The 19787-nt window shown below is 39.6% G+C and overlaps 1 protein-coding gene across 2 annotated transcripts in view; it reads right to left on the bottom strand.

Annotated features, from left to right (window-relative positions):
- Positions 1 to 8560: 8560 nt before the first annotated feature.
- The window catches only part of LOC132379568 (adhesion G protein-coupled receptor A3), a 531961-nt gene continuing 520734 nt past the window's right edge, over positions 8561 to 19787 (bottom strand). For both annotated transcript variants that reach the window (XM_059947630.1, XM_059947629.1), the window contains 2 exons: positions 11715 to 11810; positions 8561 to 10903 (listed from right to left, as the gene is read on the bottom strand). In XM_059947630.1, the coding sequence (XP_059803613.1) occupies positions 9667 to 10903; positions 11715 to 11810 (1333 nt within the window). In that variant the 3' untranslated portion in view covers positions 8561 to 9666. The remainder of the gene's footprint in view (positions 10904 to 11714; positions 11811 to 19787) is intronic.

Consider the following 19787-nt stretch of genomic DNA (forward strand, 5'->3'; position numbering starts at 1 on the left):
CAGAGTTAACTGCCTTAACCCCATGTATCTGAGCAGCAGTTAAGGCAGGAACATCCATGTTATAGACAAGTTAGTCTTTTTGACTGCAGATCTAGTCATTGGCCTTCACTGACTAAGCCTAAAACAACCAAACATTTCAGAAGAATCACAAAGGCACTAGGGTCAACAGAAAAGTAGGCACAATTTAAGGCCAATATCTGCCAACATTATGCTTACTCTTAAATATCACCGACTTAGAAGATACTTCTTCTGAAAGGGATGAGAAAGGTGTTATGTAAATACAAGTCCTTCTTATTAATGTGAATTGTTTTACTCCCATTTGAAATGGAGGTAGATAGTGGAGCGAGGAAAAATACTTTTAACAAAAACTTATGAGCATGTGTTAACACTGCATGAAATAATGTAAGAGAGCTTGCATGTTCATGCTTTAATATAAACCCTATTTGTACAGAACTGTGTATCAATACCCATGACACATATATCCATTTTAATAATTCCTGTAAAATGTATTCAATGAGTTTGTTTCATTTAAATTTTTTTCCTAATTTTAATAACATAAAATAGCACCAAAGGGAGAAAGGTTGTATCAGGAGAAATATAGTCATATCAAAACTATTTCTTCTTTGTTCCCAAGAAATTAGAAAAATAATTTCTTCTTTATTTTAGAGTAGTTATAATGTGGGAGTGAAGGTCTAAAATCATGGAAATTTTTGCCTCCTGCTGTATTCTTGAAAAACTTCATTTGGCCCAGTAAAAATCAATGAATCTCAGTTGCCAAATAAAAGAGGAAATTATAAACTTCTGACTTTCAGCTTTGAAATAAAAAGGATTTTCTGCTGTCTCTATTCAATCTGAATTGACCCCATTCTTTCAGGTGGACCAGATCGAAATGCTCAGTGTTTGTTTTTGACAAGAAAATTGCCCGCATTTCATCAATGTTTGTCAGGTTAGGTTCAAATTATTCTCTATTGTGGCAGCCAGATTCATAAGTTAATGTTGTGTTTTGACCCACAATTCTGGGCTGGGCTTGTGCTTCTTTCAACTATTACATATCATTTGGATAACTTAAAACATTTTGAGTGTACATCATATACCTGAATTGACAGTCCTTGCAATCAACTTAGCATAACAAACTATATTTCATGAGTCACTTGTGAATTAACTTCAGAAGAAATATGTTATGCCTGGAAAATAAGCAATAAAAACGATGAAGTCTGTAAAGAAGTGGGACGACTTAGAGGAAAATGTGTGACTCCCTCTTTAGAATCCTTCTATACTTTTGTGAAATTATGACTGATACTGAGCAGAGGCTCTTTGCATCCAGAAATCTCTACTGCTCAATCATAGTGTTTTTGTGCGAACAAAATCCTGCTTGTTTGATAAAGGGTGATAACAGAAGAAGTTTAATTCAACCATCAATTGACACATATGTATTTGCATTTTCAAAACTGGAGTAGGATTAAAAATATTAAACAATATCCTGACCAGGAGGTTCACTGGTTGACCCAGGAGTATGGCAGGGGGATGGAAGCAGAGCACCTGGTCAGAAAATAGAGGGATGGAGGGGAGAATAGATGTCATGACCAGTAAAAACAGACAGGAGCAAATTAATAGGTAGAATGGGATGGATAGTTTGAAATGTGTGTATTTTAATGCTAGGAATATTACGGGTAAAATTGCTGAACTTAGAGCATGGATTAGTAGATGGAACTATGATGTTGTGACCATTACAGAGTCTTGGTTAACAGAGAGGCAGGAATCGGTGCTTAATGTCCCAAGGTTATGATGTTTTAGAAAAGAGGTGGGGGAGTTGCACCACTAATCAGGGATATTATCACAGCTGCGCTCAGGGGACATAATGCAGGGCTCATCAACTGAGTCCATGTGGGTAAACTCAAAAACAGGAAGGGTGGAATCACTCCAAAGGGATTGTGCTACAGACCACCAATAGCCACCGGGATATTGAGGAGCAGATATGCAGGCAGATTAAGGAAAGGCATAGAAACAATAGGGTTGTTGTCCTGGGGAACTTCAACTTGCCTAACATAAACTGGGATCCTCTGAGTGGATGAGATTTAGACGGGCCAGAATTTGTTAGGTACATCCAGGAGGGTTTCTTGGTCCAACAAGAGGAAGGGCTGTACTGGGCCTGGTGTTGGGTTATGAGCCTGGTCAGGTGATCAACCTTACAGTGAGTGATTAGTAACCACAATTCCTTAAGTTTTAAGATAGCTACAAGTAATGTGAGGAAAAATTCCTGAAAGCGTCATAAGACAAATGGGCTCATACAAAGGAACACAGGATCTCCAGCAGAGCAGAGACCATTTACAGATGTGACCTTTGCAACAGAGACTGCCACTCTGTGTTTGGTCTCACCAGACACAGATAGTGCTGCACTAACCATGTAGATAGCTAGGACACAACATTCATAGTTGACATCGACTAACAAAGGGCCACTGTTAGGTAAGGACAAGTATGTACCTTGTGGGAGAACATGAAATTAGAGCAGGTCAAATTATGAGAGCATCAGGTAGGAACTAGGGAGAGTTCATTGGGAACAGCTGTTTTTGGGCGTCCACATCTGGCAGGTGAAGGGTGTTTAAGGACCAACTGCACAGAGTACAGGACAGGTCAGAAGGAAGAACATGGATGGCGAGGGAGGACAACCTTGGATGTTAACGGAGGTGATGAATTTAGTCAAGAAAGAAAGAACTGAAAGCTTAGGAAGCTAGAATCAAACAGAGCCCTGGAAGAAAATAATGAAGTCGGAAAAGAACTCAAGAAGGGAGTTAGGCCAGCCATGAGTTGCCATGAAAATCCTTGGATAGCAGGAGTAGAGAAACTCAAGGCATTCGACACACATATCAATAGAAATAGGATAACTAGGGAGAAAATAGGATCACTCAAGAATAATGGGTGGGGGGAAATATGTGCTTGGATGCAAAGGATACAAATGAGGTCCTTAATGAGTGCTTTACCAGTATTTAGCAAGGAGAAGAATGGCGAATAGGGAGATCAGTGTTGAGCATATTGATATGTTAGTGCATTTTGAGATAAAAAGGGGCTAATGTTGAGTCTCTTAAAGGACATAAATGTGGATAGGTTCCCAGGGCCAGATGGGATATACCCCAGGTTACTGAAAGAGGCAAGAGGAGAGACTGCTGGAGCCTTGACCAATATCTCTGGGTCATCTCTAGCCACAGGTGAAGTCCAAGAGGAGTGACAAATAGCTTATGTTGTTCCATTATTCAAGAAAGATACCAGGGATAATCCTGGAAACTATAGACCTGCATCTCTCACGCCACTGGTGGGGAAGTTACTGTAGAGAATTCTTAGGGATAGGATTTATGAGTATTTGGAAAACCATGGCCTTGTTAGGGAGAGCTAGCATGGCTTTTTGCAGGGCAAGTCCTGTCATTAAGATTGAATGTTTAGGTGAGGTGATGAGGGTGATTGATGAAGGTAAAGCTGTAGATGTTGTATACATGGATTTTGGTAAGGCGTTTGACAAGGTCCCTCATGGGAGTCTCATTCGGGGGATTAAGATGCATCTGGATTTCCATAGAGGAATCAAAAGTAGTGGTCAAAGGGACTTATTCAAGCTGAGGTAGCTGATTAGTTGTGTCCTGCAGGGATCTGAACTGAGACCTCTGCCGTTCGTTATGTATGTAAGTGATCTGTATGAAAATGTAGATGGGTAGGTTAGTAAGTTGGCCTATAAATTTCAGATTGGTGGTGTTGTAGATAAGGTAGAAGACTAGCAAAGAATATAGATCAATTGCTGATTTGGGTGGAAAAGTGACAAATGGAGTTTAGCCAAATGCGAAGTGTTGCACCGTGGAAGGTCCAATACAAAGACACAGTACACTGTTTAGCAGTGATGACAAGCAGTGGGATCTTGAGGTCCAAGTTCATGGCTCCCAGAAAGTAGCTACATGGGTTAAGAAGGCATATGGCATGATTACCTTTATTAGTCAAATTGAGTTCAAAAGTCTGGAGATTATGGTGCAGCTATATAAGTGTTATACTTTCAGAGGACTTGTCCTGGGACCAGCATGTAAGTGCAATTATGAAGAAAGCACTACAACACTTCTACTTCCTTAGAAGTTTGAGAAGATTCCACATGACATCGAAAACTTTGACAAACTTCTGTAGGTGTGTGGTGGAGAGTTTTTGACTAGTTGCATCATGGCCTGGTTAGGAAACACCAATGCCCTTGAATGGAAAGTCTGACAAAAAATAGTCGATACAGGCCAGTCTATCATGGGTAAAGCCCTACACCCCCCCAAATGAGCACATCTACATGAAGCGCTGTTCAGGAAAACAGCATACGTTATCAAGGACCCCCACCATCCAGGCCAAGCTCTCCTCTCAATGCTCCAATCAGAAAGAAGGTACAGGAGCCTCCGAATCTACACCAGCAGGTTCAGGAACAGTTATTACCCCTCAACCATCAGGCTTTTGAACCAGAAAGGTTAACTTCATTCAACTTCACTCGTCCCATTGTTGAACAGTTCCCACAACCTATGGACTCACTTTGTAGGACACTTCATCTCATGTTCTCGATATTTCTTGCTTACTTATTTATTATCATTACATTTTTCTCTTTTGTATTTGCACAGTTTGTTGTCCTTCGCACACTGTTTGTCCGTCCTGATGGGTGTGAACTTTCATTGATTCTATTGTGTTTCTTGGAGTTACTGTGTATGCCTGCAAGAAAAAGAATCTCAAGGTTTTATACATGATATATACATACCTGGTTATAAATCTCCATTGATCTTATAAAATTAGTTAGACCACATCTGGAGTAAGGCATACAATTCTGCACAGCCCATTATTGGACAAATGCTTGGAGAGGTTGCAAAAGAGTTTTACCTAGATTTTGCCTGGATTAGCGGACATGTGCTATAATGAGAGGTGTATACAAACTTGGGCTTGTCAGGGGAGATCTGATAGAGATTTATAAAATTATGAGAGGCATAGCCAAAGTAACCAGGCAATATTGTTTTCCAAGGTTTGAAATGTTTACTAGCAGAGGGCATGCATTTAAGCTGAGAGGGGGTAATTTCAAAGGAGGTGTGAGGAGCAGGTGTTTTACGAAGAGAGGGCTGGGGGCCTGGAATGCACTGCCTGGAGTAGTGGCAGAAGCAGAAAGATGAAGAGTTTTTTAAGAGATGTTTAGATAGGTGCATGAATGTGAGGAAAATAGAAGGACATGGACATTGTGTAAATAAAAGGGATTAGCTTAGTTGGCTATTTGATTACTAAATGAATTGGTTCAGCTCAACACCGTGAGGCAAAGGTCTTGTTCCAGTGCTGTGCTGTGTTCAATGTGTTCTATTGACCGATAATTTTTCTCTTAAAAAAAGGGGGCAGAAAAATCATTGCTGTTTTGTCTTAGCTAAGATGACCTAAGTTTCAGTGGGCAAACATGAGGAAATCTGCAGATGCTGGAAATTCAAACAACACACACAGAATGCTGGTGGAACACAGCAGGCCAGGCAGCATTTATAGGAAGAAGCACTGTCGACGTTTCGGGCCGAGACCCTTCGTCAGGACTGATATTTAGTCCTTAGAACCCTTAGTCCGGACGAAGGGTCTCAGCCCGAAATGTTAACAGTGCTTCTCCCTATAGATGCTGCCTGGCCTGCTGTGTTCCACCAGCATTTTGTGCGTGTTGTCTAAGTTTCAGTGGGTTGTATTTTTATTGCAGCAGCTGTGAATAAACTGATCATGTTGAATGAAGTCAACAGATAGATCCACTCCTGAATGTGTGATGTGAAAGGGAGCATTTCACTACTGGATGTCACAATGAACAACTCTCCCAACAGTATTTTAAGGCTGTGATCAATGGCTTCAGTTCTGATTTTGATTACTGGTATTAGCTGTGACTCTACCTGCTGGAAGAATTTTCATTTAACCTCCCCCCCCCCCCACCCCACTCCTACCCTCGCCTGTACTGACCTCAGATTTCCTGGGGATGTTAAGTGGCATACCCTGTCAAATGTTGACTCAAGTGAAAGAAGATTCGGCTCTCCTGATCATAATGAAGTAATGAATCTGCAGGTAAGTGGTTTCAGAGGAACTGAAAGTGAACACTGAGCAACTCACTGGTGAACAGATTGAACTTGTGAAGATGATTGATGATGTTTTCCCTTACCTTCCCGAACAGTTTGCAGAATTTTGGCTGTGGAACATTCTCAGGTAATTTCACTAGTTGCCAGTAAATTAATGAGTTTTTAAAAAAATAATCTTGCACCATTTGTGATTAATTTAACTGATGATAGGTTGGAAAAGGTTGAGCCCCAACTCTCCTTGAACACCATCGCTAATGCAGATGTAGCACAGTAAGATAAAGGAGCGAAAGTAGGTAATTGTACCCAGTAAGTCTGTGCTCCACCATTCAAATGTGGCCATTTTTTTCAATTTTATACTCCCTGTAACACTTAACCTCGCTGCTGATCAAGAGCTATCAGTCTCTTCATTAAATACACAGAGTGACCTGACCTTCTCAGTCATCTGTGGTAGCAAGTATCAAAGATTCACCATCCTCTAACTGAAGGAATTCCTCCTCATCTCAGTTCTCAGGGGACATCTCTTTATTCTAAGGCTGTGCCCTCAGATCCTAGACTTTCCTACAAATGGAAATATCCTTCCAGGTTCACTCTACCAAAGTCATTCGGTGTTTGGGAGTTTCCCTGAGATCACCCCTTATCCTTTTTTTCTTTTCATTCCTGATTTTAATCAATGCCTGCCCACATTGGTGGCAATTCTTTAAGGTGTTTCAGTTTAAACTCTGGAATTCTTTCCTCAGCATCTCTGCCTCTTCATCATTCTCTTTGAGGTTAAGATAGTTCTTAAAACTTATCTCTCTGATCAAGTTTCTGGACCAAGCTTTTGTGAGCTGGAGGCAAATTATATATTGATAATTCTCCTTAACAATCTTTGAATGTTTTACTTAAGCTTTAGAAATATTTGTTGTTGCTCCTCAGAAGTACTTCATCATATTCATAGGCAGTAGTTCCACATCAAACTTTAATGCAGCAGTCAAAAATAAACTATTCTCTACTGTGCACCAATGTCACCCATTCACAAGTCTAATTCAATGCTGACTGATTCATTTAAACTACCAGTTCATCATTATTTCCTTTGAAGAATATTTGCAATGAAGTTCACCACTCTTAACATACAATACAGGGAAAAAATATCCAGCAGTCATTATCAAAACAAGGGCATTATCAGATCAGCCAAAAATATTTCTGCAAGCAGTTGCCTTTGAACTATGCTCTGAAATGCATGTACATGGCAGACCAGATACACCTTATAAAGTACATTCTGATAGGATTAGATAAAGAGGAAGACCAGGCTTCCTCCTTAGTTAACACAGACCAGGCAGGTGAATGACCCATTTATCTGCTATAATATCCATGTGTATTGCTAGCAGGTAATATATCCCTGAAATGATGATAAGTATTCCAGACAAAAATATATTGTTAACACAGGAGATTGTGCAGATGCTGGAATTCTACAGCAACCCACACACAGTGCTGGAGGATCTTAGCAGGTCAGGTAGCATCTACGGGGAGGAATAAGGAGCTGACACTTAGGACCGAGACCCTTCATCAAGTAAGTTGTTGTATTTCTAAATTCTTGTTTAGTGGTTTTTTAAAGGAGAGAAGCATATATCATAGTTGTATGGTTTACAGGTGATATATCTACAACTGAAAGATAAAAATAAAACAAATTTATGTATTAAATTCAAGGGAAGGGACTCTTACTCACATAGCAGCATTTTGTCAATGAGGAAATTTGAAGAACTTTAAAATGAATTCTAAAGATGTAGGCATGTTGCATCAGTATTGGTTTGTCTCTGGAACTGTGTTTTATCAAACAACTTCAAGGATAGTTGACCATCAACCATACTGATATGGGGCTGGTGTTGCCTTTAGGTAAAACCAGGCATGTGTGGTATCAGCAAAAGTGACCCAGCTAAGATATTACAACAATCTGATAGCTTCAATATCAAGTTTACCAATTCAACTTTTATTTTCAGATATCTGAAAACCTGTTTTCAAATTCTCTTATAGCCATGTTGGGGTTTGAGTGAAGTTATCCAGATCCTGGAGGAACATGGCATATCAGACAGCATCCGGGTAGGGAAATAGATAACCAACTGTCCCATTTCTCTCCACAGATCTACCTGGCCTGCTGAGTTACTGTAGCATCTTGTCTATTGGTCCATAATCCAGCATCTGCAGTCTTTTGTGTGTCCACTTAAGCACACCTTTCCTGAATTCCCAATTCAATAACATAACCATAGTGTTCCCATCCCTCCAACCATCTCCACTGAGTCAAACAAATTTACTACTGTGATTAGCTAAGATGAAATGCAGTTACAGTAAACATGTTTCCATTGCTGCTGGCTACACTTCTCTGAGAAAGTTGTGGAATCAAATATGACATTTTTCTTTACCTGATTTCACCTTTTATTGATGACGGGGAATTCTTAAAAGCAAATTCTGAAAAGAAGTTTCATTAAATAGATGACAGACTTGTTGAGGGTTTTTTTTTTGCTTTTTACTAACAAACATGGTGATATCTGCATTTACTAGAAACATTAATTCATTATACAGTGTACAATGTAACATACAACAGTCACTGCATGCTCTGCACAGATAAACTGAAAACTGTCATCTCTAGCACACTTATAGCTTTAAACTTACACATGTGCTGTGGCACTTTAACAGTGAAGTAGTCCAATGACTCTGTTTCAGCATTATGGTTTAATTTGCATGAATTAAATGAGAAGATGCTATAGGTCATACATTACCAGAATGATCAGCTTTTACATATAATAGCAGATGAATATTGACAATAAAATGCAACAAAAATCATGCATATTTCAGCATGTATTGTATGCCTAAATATAGACTTAATATATTTCTTCATACAAAATTAAAGAGCCAATACCCTTTTTATTCTACCTTGTGGGAAAGGTTTCTTTTGTATGGTTTGTGTAACATACCAGACCAACCTATGCTTTGGAGTTACACATTCCATGCTAAAGAAATCACTCCCTTGTGTGTCAATTAAAACACAGGTCCACAATTACCTTACATTATGCAGGATTATTTCAAATATTTATTTATCTGATGATTTATTCCAATGAAGCTAGCAAACTCATAAAAATAATTACAAATTATAAGTTTATACTCTGAACAAATTGCACATTATATTTTCATTATTATAGGGGATTTTTTAAACAAACATTAAAATGCTACTTGTGCTAACCACCAAAGGGCTACTGCCTCTTTAATAGAATAGTAATACTCATCTCTTTTTGGTTGTTTACTTCGAAGAAACAATTTACATTGATAGAAAAATAATCAAAAGCTTCAACTTAATTATGATAAATCTGCAGACTACTTTTTGATTAATGCTTACATTGTGGTAACACAAATGCATCCTTTTAGCTTTAAGTACAAATACATAATATAATACTGCTCTTATGGTACTTTGTATGTGCTGTACAAATATATATGTATACATAGAAATATGCAAATCCTCACAATGAATCATGTAAACAAACACCTAAGCATTATACAAAACTTATATGTGACATTTTGTTGCTGCAATGATCTGAATTTGTAGTCATGAAGCTAAAAACTACACAGTAGTTTCATTTTTCCAAGGACCAGTCCTTATGTTTCCTGTAACGTCTGAAGTATAAATCATGGCTTCATGCAGGTTTCCCTTAAGAATTCCATTTTGATTGGTTACACTTAGAGGACATGATTGTCTCCGTGACTGCATCTCAAAAGTGACTCCTTGGTGCAAAGCCTCTGTGCTGACACCACTGTCTACAGCTTTGTTGCACCCATATAATATTGTGCTGGCCTCACTGCTTTCAGGCTGGCAGACATTAGGGCACTGATCACTTTTTGCACAAATGACTTGCCTTTGGATGGACTGACTGTCCTGGATGCTGTGATGACTTTCCGTATGTGAACTGTGTATGCTCCCATCAATGCTGGAAGGGATATGGTAGGCATATTCCCTCTGAGCTGCGGACCTGTTGTGCCGAATGAACTGTCGTGGCTTAGTTCGAGTTTTCTGACATCTGTGTATGTGCACTGTTGGCCTGCACGTTCCATCTGCATGCAGGTGAATATGTCCGTCATCGTCAACGATTTGTTCATTGTGCATTTTGGCGCAACAGGGTGTGACTGGTGAAACACAATTTACATGATTCTGCATGACATGTAGATTAGTTAATTTACAGATTCCAGTGACGGAATGATTACAACTGGATGGCGACTTATTCGGACAGGGAGAATCCAGGAGGCATGGCACATGAAGCTGGGCATCACCGTTCATGGTCACCTGGGGTCGAGCACTTGTCTGAACAGCATATGTATTCCTGTTTGATTTGCAGCAGGACCACCAACAATGCCAGACGTCATCGCGTTTTGCGCAGTGGTGAACGAGAATAAAAAGTCCTAAGGTCACTGAGACTGCTCCGTACAGGCAACTAAAGATCATATCTAGGAAGTGTCCTTGTGAGACTGCGAGGGCGCCAAAGGTCCACATGGCAATAAACAGAAAGAGAGTGAACACTGAAGCACGAAGCTGAGCCTTAAATGAATGCTCATTCTCTAGCATTGAGGAAGAAATCACTGAACATGTGTGTGACACAGAGCTGGAGTCTGTTACATGACTGGGGCCTACCTCCGTGCTTGCTAGCCGCTGTTGTTCTTCCGTCATCTCTTTCAGCTCATATTTCTTCCCTGGGTGCCGCCTCAGCTGAATTAGCGTACAAAGAAAATAGATGCAACTAACAAGTACAATGAAAGCAGCCGGACCATAAAACGTCCCAAGACTTGGCTCCCATGCCATCCAGCAACTGTGGAAAAAGGAAACACATAGATAAAGTAACCGACAGGCCCAATGAGTGGTTTCTTGATCCCAAGAAATAATCCCCCAAATAATTGAACTAAGAAGTCCATTTCAGAAGAAACATTAGCCAAAAACCAAAAAGAGTACAGATGCTGGAAATTTAAGAAAAAGAAAATACTAGAGATGTTGAACACGTCAGGTAGTCTCACTGGAGAGTGTGACCCCAAGTTAATATTTTAGATAATGACCTTTCATCAGAATTGGAGAATAGGAAACAAAGCATGTTTTCAGATGCAGCTTGGAGAGAACGGACAGAGTGTCTGTGTCTGTGATAATCCTGGTGACAGTTATTGTTTCTGCCATCTAATCTGTGTCACCTAGATTATTATGAACTTCCATGTTCTCTCCCTGGCTTGCAACAAGACATACCTGCTTTCTCAGTTGTCCCATTTTGATCAACTGTTATCCATCTGAAACTCTGTCTGCCTCTCTCTCTCTGTCTCTGTTCTCTCTCTTTCTCTCTCTCTCTCACTCTTCCTTCACTGATGCTGCCTGACCTGCTACATATCTCCAGAATTACCTGTTTCTATTTTTAAGAGACATATTTTTCTCATGTTAATACTTGAAATGTGGCTATATTTTGATAGACTCTGCCCACTTCAAGCACTGGAAGTGAAATTCACCTTGGGAGTTACCAAAGGAGTGATGATGTCAAATTGTAGCCCACTTTACACATCAGTCAAAGATCAAATTCACTCGTAGCAGTTCACAGTAACTTTGGGTAAGTGAGATCCACTTTACAAGGAAATGCTACTTACTATGGTGCATTGTCTTCACTGCCGTAATTGTTGATGTTTGTTGCAGCTGTGATTCCACAAATTATTAATGGAATGCCTCCTCCAATCAGATAAGACCTAAAAAAAGATTGGCAGGTGGATTTATATAAATGCAATGGGCAGAAAAACTGTATATCAATATACTGTACTGACAAATAGTAAGAAACATAGAGGATCGATTTGTAAAGTCCAAGGAAACAATCAAACTGTGAAGACAGCTGGCAGTGTTTAGTAAGTAACAGAATACTGGCCACCAGGGGATTTTAATGGGTGTATATTGCAAATTGCCTGGATTACCGAAGAAGTTATTTTCCTTTAGTACCGACTGTCGCCCTTGCACTGAATTGATGGGTGATAGCTCCTGCTATGTAGACAGTAGCTACCAACCACTGCTGTGGAAATTTATTATCAGGCACTTACGATCCGCTTTAAATGGAGCTTTTGGCTTCCAACTGATGCTGGCAGGGGCAAATGTGCCAGGTTTGAAATTGGAGGGCACAATTTTCATGGTTTTGTTATGAATATATTCTATTTAAAGATCAATAATAATTTGAAGCTGTTTTAAGCATTATTTACCCAAACGATATAAGAATGTACCTCAGCTTCACTTATAAGCCAACAAAAGAAATTCATTAGAACAATAACAAAAGTATTCTGCGAAGTGTTAGTACTACAAAATATATTATACAACATATTATGGTATTGAAAATCATCCAAATCAAGTTCTTCTAAAATGAGCCTTTGGTTTTCATTTAGTGCTAAAGCTATAAATCCTTAATTAAAATGGCTAGAAATAAATGTATAAGCACAAGAAATCATTGTTAGAATACCAAAGCTCTTCATTAAAAATATGATTATGCACATCTTTCAAAGCATAACAACTAATTTAAGCTATGGGTCTCTGAAATGGTTTGCCAAGTGTTAATGGAAAGATGCAAAGAGGACACATGCAGACAAGCAACTGTGTGTTGGCACAGAAACTTCCCTTTGTCTTACATATGTATGGCAAGACAATAGTAAGTCAACTAGAAGGCAGTGGTCTGGAGGCAAGAGCTTGAAGCCAAACATGGAAACTAGTAACTTAACATAAAGTAGTGAAATAAATCTAGGACTTTTTTTTAAAAAAAAAAGCTACTCTCAATAACGCTAACCGTGAAATTACTTGACTGTTGTAAAATCCACCTTGTTCATTCATGTCCTTCAAAAAATAAAACCTCCCATCCTTTTTTGATTTGGTTAATATGTGACTGCAAACCTACCAAGGTTGTTGACTCTTAAAAGGCTCCTCAGTTTGGAGACAATTGGGAATGGACAGTATATAGGGACTTTGTGAAAGACATCCAAATGAATAAATTAATTTGAAATGGAACAATGTAATAGCTGAAATGAGAGATCTTGATTATAAAGTAAGTAGGGAGGCTAGCAGATAACGTTGGGTACGCCATTATATCATTTTACAGAACACAAAAGCTTTGTAGTGTCAATAAGTAAATATGAACAGATATTCAAAATACTTGTATTCATTTTAATTCCTCATAATTTTAATGTGATAACATGACAAATCCCTCATTTCAAAATGTTAATTAATTGTGGCTATGAATAAACGGACAAGTGGGTCCCCATGCAATTAAATGCACTTCTTTCACAAGACACGTGATTCAATCAATCTAATGTTATCTGAAATTATATTGCCGCTCAGAACCACGGAATCAAATCTAACTGAATTACCAGGCATTCAAGCACCATTTGAAAGTCAATTAACTTCAAGATGTCCTTCTTCATTTCAGAAAAATAGATTTACTATTTATCTGTCACCAGTAATAGAATCATATAACTGTCTTCTGATGGAAATAGAATTTTGTATTTTTCAAGCAAAAAATGCATTAAGCTGAGCATTTAAAAATGGATATGAAGTTAATTTATCACATTAATCATAGTATCAGACTAATTGTGAGTGATTTGTAAAAGAAACATGCTTAAGTATCAGAAACATCAGCCATGTATTCCAGATATCAGTTTAGAAGTGTATTCCACAAGGGCACTTCTGTAATACTTTACAACAAGTAATGGGATTTTGCAATTGTGAGTAAACAAATTATGCCTTTATTCTGCAATGCTATTATCATTCTACATTCTCCTTGATTTTTTTTGCTTCGTTCAGGGACTGCAGGTTCACAACAGGTAACGGGGGAATCTTCGTACTCTTGAGATTACATACATATTTGAAAGAATATCAGTTCTCTTACTCCCCACTTCCATGATTAAACAGCCCATGGCCATTCAACAGCTTCATCAGAAAAATGTCAGAGAGTTACCAGGCGTCTACCCAAGTCCACCGGGTGGAACAACAAAATACTTCTGAATAAATGGCTGAGGACTCATATAAAAAATGTAACCATTTCAATGATGAATTTTTCATTTGATAATGTCTATAATATTCAGTATTCTTTGAGAGTCATAAATTTCTCAGCTGGAAGTCTACCCATGTACGTTGATGCTTATATGATGCACTCAGGCATGGAGGGCTTTCTGACAGATGGAATTGCGGGGGGGGGGGGCGGTGTACCACCAGTGCCAGGACATCTAACACTACCCTCACTATGGGAGACCAACTCCATCTGCAAATGCTAAGAAAACTGTGCATTTAGAGCACCAGGCTCTAAAATCCAGAACTAAAGATGATGAGAAAGAACTTTTGTTTTCTGAATGCCATCAGTAGACTTGAAAAAGTTGAGCAGACACTAATATATCACTTTGAAATTATGCCCATATATTTTCTAGGAAAACAGCTTTGCCTGCAGATTACTCATGGTGCAGATGACAGCATTTAAAAAGGGTCCTGTTAAGAATGCACCTGGAAAGCAGTGTACAGGTCTGGTCTTCCTGTCTTAGAAAGGATGCTTGCAGTAGAGGGAGAGGAACAAATATTTAGCAGGTTGACTGGTGGATTAAGGGGATACAGTATTCTAATAGGGCCTGACCAGCTAGATGCAAGGATGATATTGTCCCCTATTAGAGTGACAAGAACTAAGCATTACTGTCTCAAAGTAAGTGGTTCCCCACTCAGGGAAATGAGAAGAAACAGCTCTAATTTGAAGGCAGAGAATCTTTGGAATTGTCTACCAAAGAGAATTGTGGCTAATTACATACAAGATAGAAAGTGAAGATTTTTGTGAGTTAAACAAATCAAAGAATAATAAGTAAGTGCAGGAACGTTGCACTGAATCAAAAGCTCAGCAATATTGTTATTGATGGTTAAAGCAGGTATAAGGCTTCAAATGGCCGACTCCTGCTCCTATTTTAATGTTCTTATGGGTCAACATTGAATGGAGGCTAACAGAAATGAATGAGAGAAACATCATGGATTCCATGGAGAGTGTGGACATTTTTACAGGTCACAAATCAGGAGGAAATGAGGGCAGATAAAGAACAGGTCCTGCAAGAAACATAACTTCACCTGGATCTGGTCCTACAACTTGCTTTCCTGTGAAGAATGCCCACTTAAGGAAAATACTGCAAATACTTCAGATTTTACTTCAACACTGCAATTTTGAGTTCAGTATTTTGCAACTGACAAATTATTATTTTTTTCTCTTTTTTTTGCCAAAGCTGGCTGAGTAAATGAGAAGCCCATCTAAAACACACACACACAAGTAATGCAACACAGCTGAAAAACTAGCAGATCTTAGATCCTAATTTTCTTTCAGTCTGCAACAAAAGAAAAAATCTGGCTGCAGCTATTTTTTAGTCGGCTGCATATGCTCCATTATCTGGGTAACCTCATCCCATTTGAAGGTCATTACCTTCTCATCCCATCTGGTTGCTGCTGATATTAACCCTCCTCAATTCTCATCACGTAATGGTGTTTTTTTTTCTCTCCCTTTCTAAACATCAGCTCTCAGAATTTCTTTCTTCTGCATAACAGATTATGTCTTTTGTTATTCTGCCCTTCACAGTTGCTTTCATTTCATTTCTTTCACTGCTCTTCAATTTCCTTTCCCTTCACTTTTATCCACTTCCTCTGTAGCCCATTCTGTGTAGCATCATATTTAATCCAAATGTGATTTCCAGTTATTGTGTGTCTTGCTCTGTGATTTATAGTTATAGCATTCTATTGCATGTGCTTTTTTAACCAAAAGGCACAGCAACAGTGGTAATAGCATTCACTTGTGAAAGGACTAGAAGACACAGAGATCAGCACTCATTCCACATCTACTCTAATGAGAGACTGTTCGATCTATCAAAGGAAGACAACACACAATCCACTCTAAGAATGAAATGCTTCATCTGTTTTGGAGAGTACTTGGTCCACCTGAAGAAGACAGTGATCATAAGGAGCCAATGGCTGGATCACTCAAAGGAATCAATGTACAATCAACTCATTGGATCCAGAACTCAGTCCATCATAAGGAAACTGCAGCAGAAACAGAATCATTGTAATTTACTATCACTGACTTACGTGAAACTCATTGTGTTATGGCTGCAATACTCTGCAAAGACTTTTAAATTACTATAAATTACAAAATAAATAAATAGCTCAAAAAGGAATTACAAGGTGGTATTTATAGGTGTATGGATTGGTTAGAACGCTAAATCACTGAGTGAGTGTCTTCAGCCTCCTATACCCCTTTCCCAATATTAGGAACAAGAAGAGGGCATGATGAAGATCATCAGTGACAAATGATGCTTTCTCGAGGCACTGTCTCTTCAAGATGTCCTCAGTAGTGGGGAAGAAATTGGCTCAGATGATGGAGACTGCAATCCTGTGCATTAGAGCAGGATTGCAGTCTCCATCATACCGAGATGTGATGCAACCAGTCAGAAGGTTTTCTATGGAAATTTGCAAGAATCTTTGGTGCAGTATCAAATCTCAAATTCCTAGAGCTGCTGGCATGCCTTCTTCAAGATTGCATCATTGTGTTAGCCCAGGAGAGATCCACCAGGATGTTGATGCCAGGAACTTGAAATGCGCTCCAGGAACAATTACTAAGAACTTGAAATCCTCCGTTCACTCTAAAGAAATAGCACTCTGTGTACTTATGGAACACTACATAATCCACTCCAGAAAGGTAATGTTCAGTCGATCCTGACTTGAACACTACAGTACCTAGCCAACTCTGAGAAGCAATGCTCTGTCCACTTGTACAGAAGAGCCTACAAAAAGAGGGCTTTTCCATACAAGTGGCCCAATTCATCATGGATAAACCCCTCACCATCACTGAGCACATCTACATGGAGTGCTGTTGCAGGAAAGCAGCGTCCATCATCACTGACCCCCGCCACTCAGGTCATGCTCTCTTCACGCTGCTGCCATCAGGAAGAAGGTACAGCAGCCTCAGGATTCACACCACCAGGATCAGGAACAGCTACCTCTCACTCATCAGGCTCTTAAGCCAAAGGGGATAACTTCACTTGCCTTGTCACTGAACTGAACTGACTTTCAAGGAGTTTTCATCTATTGTTCTTGATATTTATTGCTTATTTATTTACGATTCTCTAGATTGCTGCCCATGCCACATGCCAGTGAGAATAAGAACAGGATGATTTGGCAGGTGAATGTGCGGCTGAGGAACTGGTGCAATGGGGAGGGGTTCAGATTTATGGATAATTGGGATTTCTTCTGGGGAAGGCACAACCTGTACAAAAGGGACAGGTTATACCCGAACCTGAGAGGACCAATATCATTCCGGGCAGGCTTGCTGGAGTTGTTCGGGAAGGCTTACACTTGGCAGGGGGATGGGAACTAGAGTGATAGTGTTAAGGATGAGGTAGTTGGTTTATGAACAGAGGCAGTGTGTAATGAGATTCCTAGCAAGGAGAGGCTGATGATGGGGCAAAACTGCAGTCAATAGGATGAGTTGCAATATAAAAGGTGGACAAATTTGAGAAGAGTGAAGACAGGACTGAAGGTATGATACTTGAATGCAAACAGTACATAACATAACATAACATAAGAACATAAGAGATAGGAGCAGGAGTAGTCCAATCGGCCCCTCAAGCCTGCTCCGCCATTCAACAAGATCATGGCTGATCCAATCTTAACTCTAGTTTTCACCGAATCCCACAAGGCAACAGTGCCAACCAACAGGGCACCATGCCGCCCATTGTATTTTATTATTCATTCCGCCCAAACCCATTTGATCACCCGGGGAAAAAAAAACAATTTGCCAATTGAGGAGAAAAAATCTGGAAAATTCCTCTCCGACCCATCCAGGCTATTGAAAATTGGTCCAGGAAATCACATGGCTGATCTAAACCTAGCCTCATGTCCACTTACTTGCTCGCTCACCGTATCCCCTAATGCCATTTTTATCCAGGAAAATGTCTATCTCTGTTTTGAATTTATTGAGTATAGTAGCTTCCACAGCTCTCTGAGGCAGTAAATTCCACAGCCCCACTACCCTCTGAGTGAAGTAATTTCTCCTCATCTCAGTCCTGGAACGGCATCCCCTTATTTTAAGATTATGCCCCCTAGTCCTAGTTTCACCCATCATTGGGAACATTCTCCCTGCATCCACCCGATCAAGCCCCTTCACAATCATATATGTTTCAATAAGATCGCCTCTCATTCTTCGGAACTCCAATCTACTCAACCTCTCATCATGCATCAACCCACCCATCCCCAGAATTAACCTAGTGAGCCAGTATGCCCTTTCTTAAATATGGACACCAGAACTGCACGCAGGTAGATGAACTTGTAGCACAGTAACAGATTTGCATGTATGATGATGTGGGCTTCATTGAATCATGGCTGAAAGAAGATTATAACTGGGAGTCTAACGTCCAAGAGTACATGTTACATTAAACACAGGTAGGCAGTGGGGGGGGGGGGGGGTGGGTGGGTGGGGAGCGTGGTCCTGTTGTTAAAAAATGAAATCAAATCATTAGAAAGAGGTGACATCGGGTTGGGAAGGTGTTGATTTGTTGTGGGTATAGCTAAGGAACTGCAAGGGAAAAAAAAGAGACTGGATGGGAGTTAGATACAGACCCCCAAACAGTAGTAAGGATGTGATCTACAAACTACATAAAAACATAGAAAACATACAGCACAATACAGGTTCTTCAGCCCAGAAAGCTGTGCCGAACATGTCCATACCTTAGAACTACCTAGGCTTTACCCATAGCCCTCTATTTTTCTAAGCTCCATGTATCCTGCAAAAGTCTCTTAAAAGACCCTATCATATCTGCCTCCACCACCACCGCCAGCACCCCATTCCATGCACTCACCACTCACTGCGTAAAAAACTTACCCCTGATATTTCCACTGTACCTACTCCCAAGCACCTTAAACCTGTGTCCTCTTGTGGCAGCCATTTCAGCCCTGGGAAAAAGCCTCTGACTATCCACACGATCAGTGCCTCTCATCATCTTAGACACCTCTTATAAATCTTGTACACCTTATTACAATAGGAGATAGAACATGCATGCTAAAAGGGCAATATTACAATCATCAAGGGGGATTTCTATATGCAGGTAGATTGGGAAAATCAGGTTGATGATGGTTCCCAAGAGGGAGTGTTTCTAGAATGCCTAAGAGATGGCTTTTTAGAGCAGCTCATGGTTGAGCCCACTAGGGGATCAGCTATTCTGGATTGGATGTTGTGCAATGAACCAGAATTGATTAGAGACTTTAAGGTAAAGGAACCTGTTGGGATATGTGATCATATCTCAAATTCACCCTGAAATCTGAGAAGGGGAGGCTAAAGTCGGATGTATCAGTATTACAGTAGAGTAAAGGGAATGAGAGAGGAGTTCACCAAAATTGATTGGGAAAGAACACTGGCAGGAGTAACTGCAGAGCAGCAATTGCTGAAATTTTTATAAGCAATTTGAAAGGCACAGGATATGTACATCCCAAAGAGGAAGAAGTACTTTAACTGCAAGATGATACAATCATGGCTACAAGAGAAATCAAAGCCAACATAAAAAACATAGAGAAGGCATATATTAGAGCAAAAATTAGTGGGAATTTAGAGGATTGGGAAGCTTTTAAAAACTTACAGAAGGTGACTAAAATATCATTAAGAAGGAACAGATGGAATTTGAAAGCAAGCT

Source organism: Hypanus sabinus, chromosome 22, assembly GCF_030144855.1.
Source record: "Hypanus sabinus isolate sHypSab1 chromosome 22, sHypSab1.hap1, whole genome shotgun sequence".
Lineage (NCBI taxonomy): Eukaryota > Metazoa > Chordata > Chondrichthyes > Myliobatiformes > Dasyatidae > Hypanus > Hypanus sabinus.